Source organism: Poecilia reticulata, chromosome 21 (genome assembly GCF_904066995.2).
Source record: "Poecilia reticulata chromosome 21, P_reticulata-male-v2, whole genome shotgun sequence".
NCBI classification, from domain to species: domain Eukaryota; kingdom Metazoa; phylum Chordata; class Actinopteri; order Cyprinodontiformes; family Poeciliidae; genus Poecilia; species Poecilia reticulata.
The window spans coordinates 5,969,838-5,987,806 of record NC_088850.1 but is presented as its reverse complement, the minus strand read 5'-3'; the positions used below and the strand labels follow the sequence as shown (position 1 = coordinate 5,987,806).

General features: G+C 38.0%; 2 protein-coding genes across 3 annotated transcripts in view; one reads left to right on the top strand and one right to left on the bottom strand.

The window, feature by feature from the left end:
* The window catches only part of reps1 (RALBP1 associated Eps domain containing 1), a 23,862-nt gene extending 12,578 nt beyond the window's left edge, over positions 1–11,284 (bottom strand). For both annotated transcript variants that reach the window (XM_081602622.1, XM_081602623.1), the window contains exons 1-6: positions 11,132–11,284; positions 6,833–6,956; positions 4,012–4,241; positions 2,146–2,308; positions 1,897–2,036; positions 264–426 (exon numbers count right to left, since the gene is read on the bottom strand). In XM_081602622.1, the coding sequence (XP_081458748.1) occupies positions 264–426; positions 1,897–2,036; positions 2,146–2,308; positions 4,012–4,241; positions 6,833–6,956; positions 11,132–11,284 (973 nt within the window). The remainder of the gene's footprint in view (positions 1–263; positions 427–1,896; positions 2,037–2,145; positions 2,309–4,011; positions 4,242–6,832; positions 6,957–11,131) is intronic.
* Positions 11,266–17,969, top strand: abracl (ABRA C-terminal like). The gene is made up of 4 exons (XM_081602632.1): positions 11,266–11,401; positions 14,196–14,305; positions 14,837–14,902; positions 16,294–17,969. Exons 3-4 carry the CDS (start codon positions 14,842–14,844, stop codon positions 16,476–16,478), a joined length of 246 nt encoding a protein of 81 aa, XP_081458758.1. The 5' UTR covers positions 11,266–11,401; positions 14,196–14,305; positions 14,837–14,841; the 3' UTR covers positions 16,479–17,969.

Below are 17,969 nucleotides of genomic sequence, written 5' to 3'. Positions count from 1 at the left end.
AAAAGTATTGAGAGAGAAGGCAAAAGTATTGAGAGAGAAGGCAAAACTATCAAGAGAGAAGGCAAAACTATCAAGAGAGAAGGCAAAAGTATTGAGAGAGAAGGCAAAAGTATTGAGAGAGAAGGCAAAACTATCAAGAGAGAAGGCAAAACTATCGAGAGAGAAGGCAAAAGTATTGAGAAGTAACAAAAGAAAAAGTCCCCCATGTCCCCTATGAGGCTCTGTAACAAACTTTATTTGAGAGTTTGTATGTTTTTCCCTACCAGGTATTAAGCCAGTGAGGTCCGGTTGAATGGTTTTGAACTGGTTGATGTAATACTGTCTCTGCTCGTCTGTGATTTTCCAGGGATCGTCGTAGCAGCTGGACTGTCGCTGGATCTCGTTGGTCGTCGCAGCCGAGGCCACGGTTCGTATCGTTGTGCTTTCCTACAGGCCACACAACTGTAGTTAAAAACCAGCAAAAGCCTTTTATTTTAAAGTCAACACTGAAGAGAAATTTCAGTAAAGGAAAATGTCAGTGCCTTGAAACATGGAGCCGTTTTTTATGTCTCAAAAACGAAAATAGAAGTGAAGTCTGCCTAAAATTAGACGCAAGCTTTTATTTGAAGAGTTAAAATAGCTGCTGAAGTCTCAGTTCAGCAGCGCCGGCTGACAAGGCAGAGCCAGAAAACGCCGACTGATCTTTAAAGACACAACTGTGGTTTGCATTTCTCTTCTTTTATGTTTGCAGCAACTGCTGCCACCGGCTTATCTGATGGAAGACGTCTGAGCTGCATCTCTATATCTGCAGATATTTTCGTTTCAAATACATTTTATATCAAGAGTTCCTGTACATTTCTGTGTAGATATTGCATTTTTAGATTCAATTTTCTCTGCTTTGTCTTATGAATTTATGGAAATGATTCCTACAGTGACCAGGTTTTAAATACCAATAGAAAAAAGATAAATGGACACAACAGTTCTGGTTGGATATCACTTGGTTTTAAACGCGTGTTGTAGTTCAAGAAGCAAATTTTCTTTATTTATTTTATTTTACAATGAACAAAAAATTTCTGGAAGGATTTGGATTTTACTAGAGATCTATTTTGATTTTTTTAAAATAATTATTAAAGAAGTTTTGCCTCTACAGAAACAATTACACAATACAAAAACCCCTTCATATAGAGGCTTTGTTCAAATATACAAATACAAATTATTTAATAGAATTAATTTAGTTTTCTATATATAGAGAAAATCCAGTAGGGCTGCAAAATATTGAAACATTTTGTGCATATGCATTAATATTAGTTAATGTCTGTATAGAAATAAGACTAGAGAAAAATGAATAAAAAGTCTGAACACAACTAAAACTTTTGCCTGATAGAAAAACAACCTACATAATATATATAAAATTAAATAGACTTGCCACAACAAAATGTAAGACATACTTAAGGCCAAATTACATTTTAAGGCCTTAAATTAAACTAACTTATGCACTTGTATGTATTTATTCATTAGATACACAGTAAGATAAACTGAATAACAGCAGTCCTGTTTGCCTGCATCATGGTGCTAATAGCATGAGCTAATTTGATTTTTTTTTCTAAACAATATACCTAATGGATATTAGGAGGTGAGATAGTAATAATATGCAAAATCATACAAGAAAATAAATTAAAAACATGACAATAAAAAACATTAGCTATGGATACAAAGCTATTTTTAAAGAGTCAAAATAGAGTTTTGTTTGTTTTTTTAACATAGTGAAGCCAGTTATAGACTGACTGGGTTCCAAATCTTCTCAGAGAGACGATTTCTACACAGATTTAAACAACATTGAGGGATCCTGACATCATGTAAAGTGACGCCTGGGTCTGTTGTGCTTTAAAAGCAGTCAGATGAGTGGCGCTGCCCTACCTGGACCGATGACGGGTGCATTGCTGGGAGCGTGCTGGAGGGCGGGGTGTCTGCTGTGAAACTGACCCAGCTTTCCTGGCTTGGGGGAAGCGGAGGAGGGGGCGAGTGAGACGACCACATGCCATCACCGGTCACTGGCCCTGGCAGGGAGGAACCACAGGAAAGGACGTTTAAAAAAAAGAAAAGAAAAATCCTCCCACGCTCGGATTAACACACACGCGGCTGAAGACAGAGTTCTGCGGCCGTCACCTGTTTGTGGTTCTCTGAACTGCGTCCACACAGCTCCGGTTGCAGCCACCACTTGTTGCCTGTCTGCGTTCCCTCCGCTGTGTTGCCGTTTGTGCTTTCTCCAAGAGTGAGGGGACGTGGGGGGGGACTGGTGCGGGGAGATGACTGGGGATGTCGGTTCGGGCTGGGAATCATGTGGAAGCAAATCGGACACATCTTTAGCTGACAAAACGATACAAATCTGTATAATCTGTAGTAAAACACTATTTGAAGTGATTTAATCAACTGTACTACATAGTGAAGGATGCTAAAGGTGATCTATAGAGGTTTTTTGAACAGGTTAGGATAGGGCTACATGTTCATAAAAATCATTCTTAGATAATTAGATTTCAGTTTTGAACTGTTTTAGGGTCTCTGTCACTTTAAATCCAAATAAGCTGCTGATGTCCACGCCCCCAAACTCTAGTTTATGCCCGTATCTGAAAATGGCTGCAAAATGATGCACAACTATGCAACCGTACATTTTTGAAAAGCAGAAGTGGAGCCTCCTGCACAACCAAGAAGATTGCAGCAAGTGGTTTGTGGATGGTAAGCCAACAAAACACTTGCTTTTTTTTTTTCCCCAAGCAGCCATTGTACAACGCACACTCAAAGAAATCAATAATTGACATCACGTAATTATTTTTATTTCAACAGGTTTCACATAATTGTACTATGTTAACTGAAAGCAAAACAGATAAAATAATCTAACATTATGATTTTATGTTTAAGATCAAATCAACAAATTGACAAAAGAAAAGTTAATTGAACTAACTTAACTGTTTTGTGTTAGTCTGACAAAGCAAACACTCTTTCAGTGCTTACAGCAGTGCTGGAATCTCACCCGGGTTGCTAGGCAACGAGCTGGAGCTCTGCGGGGGGTTGCTAGGTAACGAGGCAGCGCCTGCTAATTTGTAACGTTACATACTGGAGTTTTTTTTATTTTTTTTTTAAATGGCTCATTTTCCAGACACCAAAAAACGTGGGTATTTTTTAGAAGCAGCAGAAACCTATCAATACAAAAATACAAGATCTTACCAAGTATTTTTTTTGTCTAGTTTTTAGTGCAAATACTTTAGCAAACTTCAAATAAGACAAAACTAACTCACAAGTAACTTTTTAGCAAACTATAGAAGCTTATTTTAGGTAAATAATTCCTTAATATTGATGCCAAAGTACCAGTTTCATTGGCAGATTATTGAACTTATAAGACATTTTTCACACGTCATCAGTTCAATGATCTGCTAATAGAACAAGCATTTTTTTCCCATCAATATTAAGGAATTATTTACTCACAACAAGCCTAAATGTCTTGCTGAAAAGTTACTTTTAAGGTAGTTTGTCTTATTTTAAGTGCACTACGATACCATATTTGCACTAGAAACTAGACCAAAAATACTTGGTAAGATTTTGTGTTTTTGCAGTAAAATGAAAGTACAAAAACATGCAAAATGTGAAATTTGCATAACAGCTCCCCTTCAGGGCATTCAAATCAGGTCAAAGTGAATCATCTGCTTCATTTCAGATGCAGGATGTTAAAGCAACCAGTGAATAAATTTAAAAATGAGAAGAAATAACCGGCGTGTAAAAGATCTACTTGGCTGATTGGAAAGTCAAAACACTGAGAAAGCAATTTGAGCAACAAATCATCTAACATTATGATTTTCCCACAGGAAAATAAGTAGTAATACTTCAGAAGCTTATCTGCAGCGGCTGCAGGCTCGAGATGTTGCATATCACTCTTCAAAATGAAGACCACACTAGTAAAAGTCATTAAGATTTACTATCTGAGAGGTTTCATTGGCAAACAGCTTGAGAAATAAGAGTATTTGCTGCCTGGTTACCAACCTGAGCATCTATGCTGGGCGCCAGGGGCTGGATGACCTCGTGGGCAGGAAGTGAAGTGGAGGAAGGGGGGCCTTTCTTGTTCTGCTGACCCCGGCCCGGCGGTCTGGGTATTAAAGCAGTTCCGGGCGCCGGGTACAAGCCTTGGCTGTCTGCGTCCTGGTACAGGGCAGCGTGCCTCGCTTCTGCCTCGTTCTTCCCCACCACGAACCTGGGCAGCGGCAGATCTTTGACTGTCAAGAAGTAAAAGGAAAAAACTAATCAAATCAAACCAAATCCAGGTGTTTTAACCCAAAAAGCGATGATCAAGTCTCTTTCCACAGGCGCTAAAAATGTGTCCGTAAGTAGTCTTCTGATGCCTACAACTGTATGAGTCATACAGTTGTAGGCATCAGCTGACAATATTATAGCTTGTAAAATGAGGGAAAGCCATAAAATGCGAGCAGTGAGGAAATTTTTGCTTCCTCAAAATAAAACGCACTGATCTGTTCAGCACAGCTTATTAGTGCGAAATTAAAAGATTACAGTAAAATATGGAAGCTAATATTTGCTCAGAAGTGTTCAGAGTTGCATCTTAAGTGTTTTAGTCTTTAAATAGAAACGGCAATGAAACAGGAGGAGAATGAGAAGAGGAGAGCAAAACCTGCTGAACCATAAACGTGTTAAAAGCGACCATAAACGTGTGAAACGCATCAAACATAGTTAACCTTTGGATGATAAAGTGAGAAACATTAAACAAATTGAACATAAAATCTTAGAATTCACAAAAATTGAGCTACATCGGCTCGACTGCAGATCATAATTAAAACATCCGACTCCTTTTCCAGTTGGTGCAGTTCGCTTTCTCACTGCACCGAGTCAAACGAACCAAAAACCTCTTCCCCTCCTCGCCTGTGGGGGCGCTGCACTGAAAGTTACTGACGGAAACAACATAAAAACTTTTGAAGAAGAAATAAGCGCAACTAAAATGGAGTAGCATCAGCGCTTAGCGGTTGTAGGGCTTTTCTTATGTTTAGTAAAAGATGACTCACAAGGAGTTTGTTTTGGTTGTATTTACCCAGAATGCCCTGCTCTGTAGTCCACTTCCTGATTTTGGAATGATTTGCAGTTGGCGTTCAAACTGCAACAGATTTCACTCCAATTGAAAGTGGTGGGTGATGTATAATTGTAATGAAAGTATAGAATCAGAAAGATGTGGGTTAATCGTAACAAATGTTTTCATTAGAAAAAGGAGATTATATCCCAAAGGCTTGATTGACTTTATTAAATCAATGTTAATAAAGTAAAAAAGTTGCATTAATAAAACAACCTGAGTTCGTATTACCTCTACCTATTTGGATATTATAGGTGAGAGACTGAACATAATCTATATTATCATCACGTTTTTCAGAAATGGCTGATATTCCTGATATTGTGCAGATTTAATTTCAGAGGTTAAATTGAGGCTTAAATTTCTGCTCCATTATCAGTCTGGACAACTATTCTGATGATCCGATTATAGAAATAAACTGAATAAACCCAGCAGACCTCCTACTGTACATGTGCAAATCAAAACATGTCTCTTTCCGCTCTTGAAGAGCCAAATTTAATTTAGAAATATATATATATATCCATGATGCATTCCGTTGCCTCTAGTTGTTAAAATATATGCGTCTTAGTTTATGATATAAAGAAACGTCAGAAAAGAAGTATTTTCTGTAAAACTTGAAAAATAAATGAGTTGAAACAGTTGGAGAGGCTGGAAGCTTCCAGGCTTCTGCTCTGCCAAACATTTACTTACTGAGGGACAAAAGTAACGTTTTTAACCAGAACTCCTCTATTCAGTATCAACTGAATCAGGAATCTTAACTTCAAAACGCCCACAAAGTTGATAACCTTCATGAGGTACAATGTGTCCTTTTATAGCAAAAGGAAGTGGTCGCTTCGCTTCCTCAAATGTTCAAATTATGAAATCATCGTCGCATGTTGCAACATTTCAGGGCCCAACATGCAGCTCAGAGTAAGAGTGAAAACTTTGGGTGCTTTATTCAAACAGGAAGCCATGTTTCAAAGACGTTCACGTGTTGATGTTAGAAATATGTATTTAGTTGCAGACGCAACCTTTGCTACAAATGATAAAGCATGAACAAAAGGAATACTGTGCTGCTGCATTTTAGGCAATAAAATGTTTATTTTCTTATTTAAAAAAGGAATTGAATTGTTTATTTGCATCTTAATGTATTTTTAATATTGTATGAAAAAAAAGGCTTAAATGAAATATTTTTTTCCAGAGTCGTCAGAATAATTGATAACTAAAATCACTTAATTGCAGCTATACCCGTCACAATAAGACATTTAGCTGGATGATGATTATTGCAATAAATTATAATTGTTTTGAGACCATTTTCAAGATATAATATCATAACTAACTGTAATTTTGTAAAGAACATTCACACTAAAACTGGAAGATATTTCAAATATCCAAAACAAACACGACCAAAATAAACAGAAATAAAAACCACTTATAACAGAAACCATAAATAAAATTAATTAAGACGTTTCTATAAACAAATTGCCAGTCATCATGTTTGACGATAGATCAGTTTTCTCTTTTTACTGATGAACATTACAACCATTCCCTATAAAGCTGAATTTAAACGCTACCAGCTGTTTCAAAACAAACCGAGGCGACTCGACTTACAAACTGAGAGACTTTATTTTCCACAAGCAGTTTACGTTCAAAGCAAACATCAATGTTTACTGTATTCCTGCTCCATATGCAAACAGCAGAGGCTTTAATAAAAGGCGCCGCGCTGACAACGAGAGTATTCAGGTTTGGACTCACCTGAATTGAGGCTTTCCACCCTGAGCGGCAGCCCAGACTGGGCGATGGCGATGAGCTTCAACGCGATGTAGAACTGGCTCCGTCCGAAGTGACCCAGCCGAGTGGCTCCACACAACTCTGTGATCTGAACACACACACACACACACACACACACACACACACACACACACACACACACACACACACACACACACACACACACACACACACACACACAGAGATAAGGAGGAAGAGTCAACACTATATTCAGCTAGACTTCCCTCTCAGAATTCACACCTTGGACAATTCAACTTCTGTTTCTACCCAAAAACAATGACTGTCCAAACAGTTTCGCACTTTAAAAAAAAAGAATTTGTCGAACTGTGACTCTATTTTTTGTTAGCGCTCTCGCTAGCAGATGATCAGATGTCCTAAACCTGATTAGGCCTGTTGCAAAAAGCAATAAATCAATTAATCGCATGAAAAATTAAAACAAGCGCAATAATTTCCATTTGTGAGATTTATCGTTTTTCTCTTCCTACTAGGGCTGAAATGATTTCTTAAGATTCGAGTAGCTTCATTATTAAAATTCTTCAAGGAAAATTATCTGCCTCGAAGCTTCGTTAAGTTATGTTTATTATTTTGCGCACCGTGTTGCGGTCGGGTGATTATTTATGCTTCCGTCTCTCGAAAGCTAAGTGTTCGCAGCATAACGTCCCATTTTCAAGCTCGGCCTGGAAGGATTTTATTGATTGATGATAATGTTGGGTTTTTATCGTTTTTTGGGGGGACCAATAAGCATCCTAAAAATAACTGGTGTGATGACTGGAGTACGGCAGCCTTTCACTTCCTGGTGGAGGTGAAGAGCGCAGCAGGTGCATTTATACAGGTGAGCAGATAGACTGAACACAGCAACTACAGCCCGGTGCTGTAGATTTTAATCAGAGTGGATCACGGCGGTACGGAGCTGGTAGATGAGTTTCTGTGTGACTAAGGAACCAAATCCAGTCGCCAACAAGGACACAAAAGCGATAAATGGCTGGCAAGGTGAGAATTCACCTATTAAATTGACTGAAAATGAATACATGAACTAAAAGCTGGAGTATAGACATGGTCAATAGGTTTATTTGTGAGCCTGCCTCTTTATTATTAAATTGAATATAATTTCAGATTTTTGAGTAACTTTTCTTCAGGTTAACTTAGAAAGTTAGCCATTATTGTTACAGGTTAATTTTCTAAACTGCTGAACATTAATTGTTAGGGATGGTCAAATATGAAAAATTGGACTGATGTTTGTATATGATAGTGATAATGCCGTCATGTTATATTTACCAATATTTTATTTTATACATTTTTTTATCCAATTACTCAATTAATTGTAAGAATAATTGATAATAAATTACTAAAATATTTCTTTCCAACAGCCCTACTTTCTACCAAAAACTGAATGATTAACATCTTCAGTTTGGTGCTTTGGTCTCTTTTCTTGGGGACAATTTTGTTTAAAAAGACTTCATAATTCATTTTATTTGCCGTTTTTGTTTTGTTTATTTATTGTTAAATGTTCAGTAGAATATAACGTTTATTCGTCTTTGAGAATGTGTTCTTGCATTATTATGCCATTACCAACGTATTACTTCAAACTGGTTTCAAAACAACATCATCATCGTTTATCGCAAAAACCTCTGGGACAATTTATCGTCCACTAAAATTGGTTATCGTGTCCAAACTTTGTTGTTCTGAAAGTCCTTCAGGGTGGGCAGATAAGGAGAAATCTGAAAAATGTTTGAAATGTCTTTCGCCAGAAACGGCGTAGATACACACAACCAGAAATGCAAACTGTAGCCGAATGATATCAGGAGGGTTCAGCTTTGTAACATTAGAACAAGCCTTCAAGTGGGAGTCCTTCAGGACTGGGAACCGCCACAGCTGACTGATCCCGCTCCTGCTGACAAAGGACCTAATCTAAGTGTGTGTGTGTGTGTGTGTGTGTGTGTGTGTGTGTGTGAGAGAGAGCATTTAAAGCACCAGTCACTTTTCTCAGCCTGTTACAACATGACACTGCAGCATCAACACTGCGCCCAGTGTGGATTTTCAAACTAGAGAGGGATTGCAATTCTTCCACCACACAGCCTCCCCTTGTTGACCTTGAGAAGGATGCTGACTCACAAACGGCAAATACTGGCCTGCTGAGCGACGCCGAGTCACACCAGAACGGTCCGCTGCAGCTCAGACGAGCTGCTCAGGACTGAGGAGTTAACAGAGACCAGGAGCTGAAGATGCTCTCTCAACGCCGCCGTGTTTGCACCTGCGCACGGCAAATCGTCAGGCGGCGCCACTAAGCTAAAGGAAAACTCTTAAAGAAATGCATGCGGTCAGAAATTCAACATTATTTGCACAGAAACAGACAGGGTGGAGGCCGCAGAGCCAAGCAGTTGTTGCCAAAGAGCGTTGCAACACCAGCTTTGTTTGGTTGTTCAAAATTAAAACCACAAAAATGATGTATATTAAACGCAATGCCCAGAGGGGAACAATTAAAAATAAAATCTTAAGATGTTAAAATAAATTACGTCTGAGCGAAACATAAAGGATGTTTTAATTTGGGAGATTAGATTGAGGATTAAAACATTTCTTTAAATGGCTGTAACAAATAAAAGCAAAAATCTACTGCATGTTCTTTGTTATATTAAAGTCCATCAGAAATAAAATTACAAAAATATCCATATTTATGCCTCAAACTAATCATCCCATACCATTATTATTACTTTTTTTTTTTTATTAAACTTAAAACAATCAATGCACATGGACTGGAAATATTAGTTTTGAAGCACATCATGAATAGAAACATTGTTTTTGTACGATTCAAATTCAATACCGACATAATCGGCACATCTCTAAACGTCCCAACATGTTTTAAAAGCATGTTGGGACAATTGGTTTTTAGTAAGAAAGATAAGAATATTACAGACTTAAAACCTCTCAAAACATCTCACAGGATTGGTTCAAGTTAATCCTCCCAACAGTTGTAACCCGTGATCAATATTTATTAATGCCACCTTTAAGCAAAATACATAAAATTTCACAACTAGATCATAAAACCAAAATATATTTGAGGGTTGATCGGCGGTGAAGACTCTAAGCTTGCAGCCGGCTGTTGCATTAAGAAGTGCACACGGTGACATGAAGCCTGTGTTCAGCATGTCGGCTCAACCCTGACAGCAGGGAGGCAGATATCAGTGGAAGGAAAAGGGAGGAAACACCGAGCAGTCAGCCTGATGGGAACATTACATCTTACAATGGATGAAAACCGGAACAGATTATCGTTTGTTGTGTGACAAGATTAGGTTGATGTCAAGGAATCAAAGATCAACTTTAGCAACGGTTGCTAAAAATTAGGAATGAACTGGTTACTTGTGTCAATTCTTCATCACAAACGTCTCACGGTACAAAAATAATGACGGTTCCTACACTTTTCTCACCTGTAGGAGAGATAAATGTGGTCGTTTGGAAATGTTTCCAGGTGTGAAAAACATGGAGAGTCATGGTGTGGCTACCAAAGAGGCATCACTCAGATTAAACTACAGAAAACGACGGTTAGAAATGCCTGACTATTTAACCAGCTTATATCGGTTTATTACAATGTTATTCCACAAAACAAGTATGTATAAATGAAAAATAGTAATGAATTTAAGGGATATTTAGTGCACTTTATAGTAAATGTGGTTCAAATTTTAAAGTATTTTAAAAACTGTCAAATACAAACTACCGCTTATAATAAATAAAATAGTTATATTCTTTAATACCTATGTTTATAATGAGAATCGTTACTTATTTCTGCTCCTTGTTTACAGTTGAGTGATTCTGTCCAACTTATAATGGTGGGAAATGGGCCATTACTGGAAAAGGGGCCCCTAAAAAAGTTCAGCTTGGGGCCTTAAAATGTTTTGATCGTCTATGGATACTAATAAAATGTAAGGGATATTAAAGCTGCTTGTGTTTCCATTTTATCCTTTTGAATTTTAATTACCAGCCATGTTTGTTGACTTCATGTAGCGTTACCGAGGTTCGCGGGTCTGTGTAGGTTTTATTTTGTTAATCTGAAGCTGAGAAGTTAATTTATAGCCGTGTAGTTTGGCTAACTTTAGCCGGAGGAAGGTGTGTCTCTCGCTGCGCAGCTTTGCTAACCTGCCTGGCTAACCTCGGGTCATCGCTCTGACAGGCAACACCGTTTAATACATCTTCCGTATAAACATCTATTTGTGCGGCGTACGAGGTGGCTGGGAGTTTAAGCAAACTGCTACCTGGCTGTGGTTAGCTTACCTGCAGGACAACTTCACTGGGGAGCTGGGCCGCCCGGAAAAGGTCAAGAACTCTCCCATTAGAAGCCACTTTTTTGGTGTTGTCCGTGTCGCAGTAGACGAAAAGATCCGAGTAGTATTTCTGCTCGACATCACTCAGCGTTAAGCTTTCCATCGTCGCACCGAGTGAAGCAGGAAAGCGGACTAGCTGGCCGTTGATTAGCCCCCTTAGCCAATGGCTGGGGCAGGATCCGAAAACGGATGAGACTTCAGGATCCCAAGTCGGCTAACGGTGAGGTTAGCAGTAAAACTGTGCTCCGCGAGCGTCCCTAGTATTGTATCCTGGTAAACGACGCTGACCCCTGCACGGCTACCCAGCCGATGATAGCTTTCACACAGTTAGTTAACTTGTTGGGCAGCCAAGCCAAAGTGGCCAACCGCTAACACGGCTACCTTGAATCAAAGTCAGCGGCTCGAACAGAAGGCTAAACTAGCAAAGTGCGTCCGCCTCCTCGATGTGGGCATCAGCCGCGTTGATCTCGAGGTACAGGACTTCTTCTCCCCCGGATCTGCGACAGGATGGTGGTTCCGATCCCGGCCCGAGGTAGACTCCTCGGCTGGGCCGTTAGAAGTAAAGTTTCAGGGTCTTGGGGCTCCTTCCTCTAGTAATCATAGCCGCCATTCCTGCCGTCATTGTCAAGCTGGCCCGGAGGCAGAGCGCTTTTTCCGGTTTACCCTTCAAAAATAATGGCCGTTTTGAATATCTGCATTTTATTGCAAAAAGGGAGTAAATTTCCGCCAAAAATGTCTCAAATTTTCTAGATGAAAACGTGGAAATGTCTGAGTTTGAAAGTCGAAACTTTGCTAGAAAAAAAACAGAACTTTTCTAGAAAATAACTGAAACTTTCTAGTTGAAAATTTCCAACTTTCAAACTCAGAAATAAAAGAAAATGTCACAAAGATTTCTGAAATTAATCTCAAATTCTCAGCATTTTCTATAGCAATTTTTCAACTTTTCAAATAGAAAAATTTCCACGTTTTTTCCACACAGATTTCCAAGATTACTCTCAAAACGTCAGATTCTTTAACAGCTATTTTTTTGACTTTTCAAACTCAGAAATGTTTTTCTAGAAAATGTTTGAGATTAATTTAATAATTTCTGATTCTTTTTTGGTAGAAATTTACTCCTCTTTTTTTCTATGTACAATAAGCTGTCATACTTTATTTACATAGCACTTTAAGGAGCTACAAACAGTTATGATCATACAAACAAAACAATTGTAATCTACTTTGAGTCATATAATTTCTACAGCTTCTGTAGGAATGATTTATGTGATATTTCATGCTGTTTGCCAAATAAATCTTGACAAGTAAGGGTAAAATTTCCATGGTTTTCTGTAAGAACACTGAATTAAACATAGCCAGACCAAATTAGTAAATCAGAGAAATCATAAATAATTAAATAGAATAGATATAGAAACAATCTTGTCCTGCGACCCTAATACACCATCATACTTTAAATATTCACACAAAAAGTGCTAAGGTTGGATCAGCTGTTAACAACAAAGCATGATTTGGTGAATAGTACAAATGTTTAAATAATTAATAAATGTGGTGGGCTTTAACTGGGCTCCAAAATCAAATTCTACTTTGGGCCCCATAAAACTTTGGGCCAGCCCCGGCAGTTCCTCTCCTTCACTGTTATTCTGGTAACATTAAACAGATCTGAGTAAATATAACTCGACAAATTAAGCACAAATATATCAAAATAAATGAAGAGATTTTGTTTTGAAAGGACCATGAGCCAACTTCCGGTATGAGCCTCGGCTTTATGCATGTTACTCTTTAACTTGACGTTTCCAAACGTCACTGGGCTCCTGTTTGGCCTGCAGGGACCCGGATGAGTAATTTCAGAATAAAAAGTGTAGCTTTCCCCCTAACTTTATAATTATTATGGAAAATAAAGATTATGCTGGATTTTTGTCCGTTTTCATAAAATTATTCCAGAAAGATGTCAGAGGCATCAATGATACAAAAATAACCCAGGATTCTCCTTGTTCGCTGCAAAATAAAATATTAATAATTTGACTTATATTCTTATTAACTTTGTGGTAATTAAGGTTGTCCTTATACCCTAATGTGTTTAACTTTTTGATGTAGCAATTCTGGTATGGTGAACAAACCATAACGCAAAATGCAAAAGGGCAATTGTGAATTAATTAATTAAATTAAACCACATTTTGAGCATAAAAATATGCAAATAGAGTAGAACTTTCATTCAAGATGGAAATATACAGTTAAAATGTACACATACCCTTTCAGATTCAACAATGTAATTTGTAGCCCAAAAATTGATCAAGTATTACATTAATATAATTTTCTTAATAAAATAAATAAATTCTTTCTTGTTGACAAATGCATAAATATGAGACTTAACCAACTTTTAGCCCATTATGAACCAGATATCGTGAAATTATCACATCCTGTGTTCACAATGAAGTCAGATGAGTGGTGATGTGTTTGCTGTGACCGAGCCGGTCAAATATGCTAGTTCTTTACTTACCGTGAATTTTCCCGTCAGAATCCGTCTAATTCTGACTGTTCAGATTGACCAGTCCTGGTTCAATAAATATTAACATCTGCCTTTCTAGAACAGAATAGCAGTCCAATGTAAAACTGATGTTTCGCACACGGAAGATCTGAATCAAATGATTTGGATCCTAAAAAGGAGCCGGAATTCCCATCATTACAGCCTGTTATCGTGATGCTTTCATGTTACATTCGGTCCGGAATGGAAAAACCATTAAAAAAGGTTAATTTTGACGCTTTTCAGTGAAAAGTAGCTAAATTTACGCAAGTCAGCACTTTGAGGTTCTTCATAGCGCTTCAATCAGCAAATTTATTCCAATTTGTTGCATTTTTTTCTTGACTTTACTTTTTCCTGCCGCTGGGATTGGAGATGGGAAAAGCTACAATGTGGGGTAGTACATAGTTTATCACTGAACTTAAAGTTTTTTTGTATATGTTCCCAGATAAACAGATAAAAATATAAAACACAAACCCCATTTTTTGTACTCGATTTCAAGAAGCAGAAATTCCGAGCACCCGCTGAACGCAACAGCAGTCTTACCGGGTGCCGACTCTTCAGAAAGTCCTGCATCATCTCCTTACAGGAAAACGTACAACACCTAAAAAGGTAAAACTCTTTTTTACTACTGTCATTTTTGGGGGTTGTTATGTGTAAACATTTTAAAATGTTTCGTATCTGACATAAAATCAGTACAACCGACAGAAAATAAAAAAAAATAAAAAAAAACCCTCCCTTATTCGCACCGGCAGATCATTTGTCTGAGGCACTGAGCGGAGAAATCCGTGTTTTGCACCCGGAAGTCACGGGGGGAAAAAATGGACCAGGTTTTGAGAATGAAGCCGCGCCTTAAAATTACTATTTACCTTTGATAATTAAAGAGGAAAAATATTAATTTGTGTCTTGTGTTGGCTAACTGTGGGTGCTAATCCTGTATTTCCGCATTAGTGCCAGTCCGCCCTGGTTAGTTCAAGTTGCAGCTTGTTGACGTTGATCTCAGCTCTGCAGTCAGTTCAGGGTAGCGCTGCTCTGGGGATTTCATGTCTCATATCCACATCTAGAAAAATCTCATCAAATTTATTCATATGTTTTTTCCACTAATATATGTCCTTTTTGTGTGTGTTTTTTCCCCCCATTCAGCAACAATGAATGTGTCTCATGAAATAAATTTGCTTGTGGAGGAGATTCAGCGACTTGGCAGCAAAAGTGAGTCCAGACTATGATCCCTGGCATGGCAGGATGTTGATGACTTGCGTCTGGAAGTTGTTTGCTATAACAAACAATAAGTTAAATAATATAATCATGTGACACTCAAACCATTCCTAGACTTGGCAAACATAATGAGATAAGACTGTCTGATCGAAAAACTGACCCAGTTAGTCAGTTATTTGCCTTAAGCTCTAAAGCATGTGGTGTTAACACATATTTTTTCGCATTTTGTCATATAGGAAGCACAAATGTCATTGTATTTTATTTTATTTTATTACGGTTTTGTGTGAGAGATTAACACAAAAACCTGAATTTATAAAGTGGAAGATGTGTATCAAGGATCCACATAAAAAATAAAAATCAACTTCAACTCTTAGCCGTTTTCTGGTAATACGTAAATGTTTTAAATGAGCCGTTTCAAAAACCTCTCGATTGTTAAGTCACATTGGAAGATCACTGCGCGTTACCTAGCAACCCCAGCTAATTCCAACCCGTTACCTAGCAACCGAGGCAGAACTCCCGCATGTTTAGTCAGCTAATTTTACCCTGCCAGGGTAAACGATATGGATGTAAAGTTTTATCACAATGTTTTGATGAAAACAAAAGCAATAATCATAATTACTTCTTTTTTTACGTAACTGTATTGCCGTGACTGCAACAGTCACTGATATTTATTCATACTTTCATTGAACAAACAGTGGAGAAAAACTAAAGAAAAATAACAATCTCAGCAATACGGACAGTTTTGTGGGGTTTTAAACATCATTAATTGGAATTTATAGTGACGACAATAAATCAAAATTTTTTATCACGATAAGAAATTTTTCACGATAAATGATAATGCGATAACTCCTATTACGTTTAGCAAAATAGTTTCTGTTAACACCAATTCTCATGGCATGACAAAGATTTCAAGCTGAATACATGTCTTGACTTTGATTAGGCCATTTCAGGACATGAACATGCTTTAATACAGGCCACTGTTTTGAATGTCTGGCTGTATATTAGGTTTTTTTCTGCCTCATTCTCAAGTCTTTTACCTCCAACATGTTTTTACCCTGTATTCTTTATTTAGCTTCATTCAACTTCCCACAACATGCCGCTGCCACCGCCATGTTTTGCCATGTTTACGGTGTGTTCAGGGCAATACGTAGTCTTGGTTTTCCACTAAACAGGAAGCTTTGATTGTAAACCAAAAAGTTCAAATTCTCTGATTGCTGCTTTCCATTTTGTGATGATATATCGCATTAAATCCCAGTGAAATACATATTTGTCAGTATTTATAACGAGACAGGATGAAAAACAGCTCAAAACACTGGTTATTCACTGTATTTTTCAATATTCCACCATGTTTACCTGTAAAATCTTTCATACCAACTCTCTTTCAGATGACAAAGATCAGACCAGCGTGAAGTTCGGCGTCTTATTTAGCGACGACCGCTGCGCCAACATCTTCGAGGCGCTGGTGGGGACGCTGAAGGCGGCCAAGAAGCAGAAGATCATCGACTTCCAGGGCGAGCTGCTCCTGCAGGGCGTCCATGACGACGTGGACGTCGTCCTGCTGAAGGAATGAAGCCAAATTTTGAATTTAACGACCCTTTAATGAGCCGAGGGTCTGATTGAAACCTCTGAGAACGCTGCGTCCCTGCAGCCCATCTGTCCAAGTTTTTCTCTCTCTTTTTCATTTCAGGTCCGTCAAACTAAAATTCATTCACACTTTGCTGGCATTTCTGCATTATTTCACTTCAGCGTGCCAAATTTTTAGGCCCTACAGCAGCTCTGGAGTGTTTTCGGTTCTTCAGACAAATATTTCTAGATTTTTTTGTTGCACATTTTATCCCTTCAGCTATAAAGTTTGTAAAATCTCAAAAGACGCATGTTCCAATTTGGAAAATTAACTTTCTGCTTCCGACTCCTACACTGTCTTGATTGTTAATTCAGGAATACATCCTACAGATTTAACATTAAAAATGCACAAACCAAGAATGTAACATACCTTTTTTTTTTTAGGTTACGTCATCTTTCACTGCCTTTTTTTTTGGCTAAAGTTAGAAAATCCCAACCAGATGCCTTTCTTGAGCGTTTCAGTGCTCAGAAAACCTGTTTATAGTTCTGACTTCTTGTCCTGTAAAGGCAGCTGTTTTCCCATCAGATCGGAAAAATCCTGTGCATCATCTGTTGTTAAACCCCAGCGTTGCTTCAACCAAACGGCGGTTCTGCTTACTGTTTACATGCGCCGCTTCTACTACCTCCTGTGGACTTTCAAACACGGCGTTCAAAGCACAGCGACTTTTTATACAAACTTTGACCACAAGGAAAGTTAAAAGTGCATTTCAGTGCTGCTCTTCTCACTCATTACAACAAAAACAGGTTTTTAAAAATGTCACGAATGAATTTTCTCCCACAGAAAAAACTGCCTTTTTTGTGGGATCTTGTAATGAACAAATGGAGAATGTATTTCTTGTGCAGCCTTAAGTAGTGGAAAATGTACTTATAATGATTCTCAGGACCAAAAATGTGCTTGATAACTGTCCCATGGCTTTATCTAGTGTTAGAAATTGAGATTTATATTAATCTTGTGCTGTTGGTCCAACAAAACCTTTGGATCAGGTGTGGCTACTTTTTAAAATCCTTGCTCAAGAAATTATTTGGAAATAAATCCTTAAATAAAATTTGATTGCATCTTATTCCTTTGCTTTATTAGTATAAAATAGTTGCACAAAAGTTTGTAAAAGTAATTAAAAAGGATTATGAAAGACGCCTGATCTGCAAGTTTTACTCGACCCGTTTCTCTGGTGTTGAATCGACTTCACCACTTTTTTTTGCGTTTTGGTTCTGGTTCAGTTTGATGTTTATTTAATGACGAAAACAGCTGGGGGAAAAAAAATCCAGAAAAGCGGAGACATTATCAGAGTGAATGAAACCGAAAAGTCTTAAAAGTTGTGGGAATGATGATCCCGTTTGTGTCTAAGTGCGACGTTACTGTATGTTTGGCTCCATCATTACTACCAACAGAACTGAAGTTGGTTCTGCTGTGGAACAAAATAAAGTCTTTACACTTGAA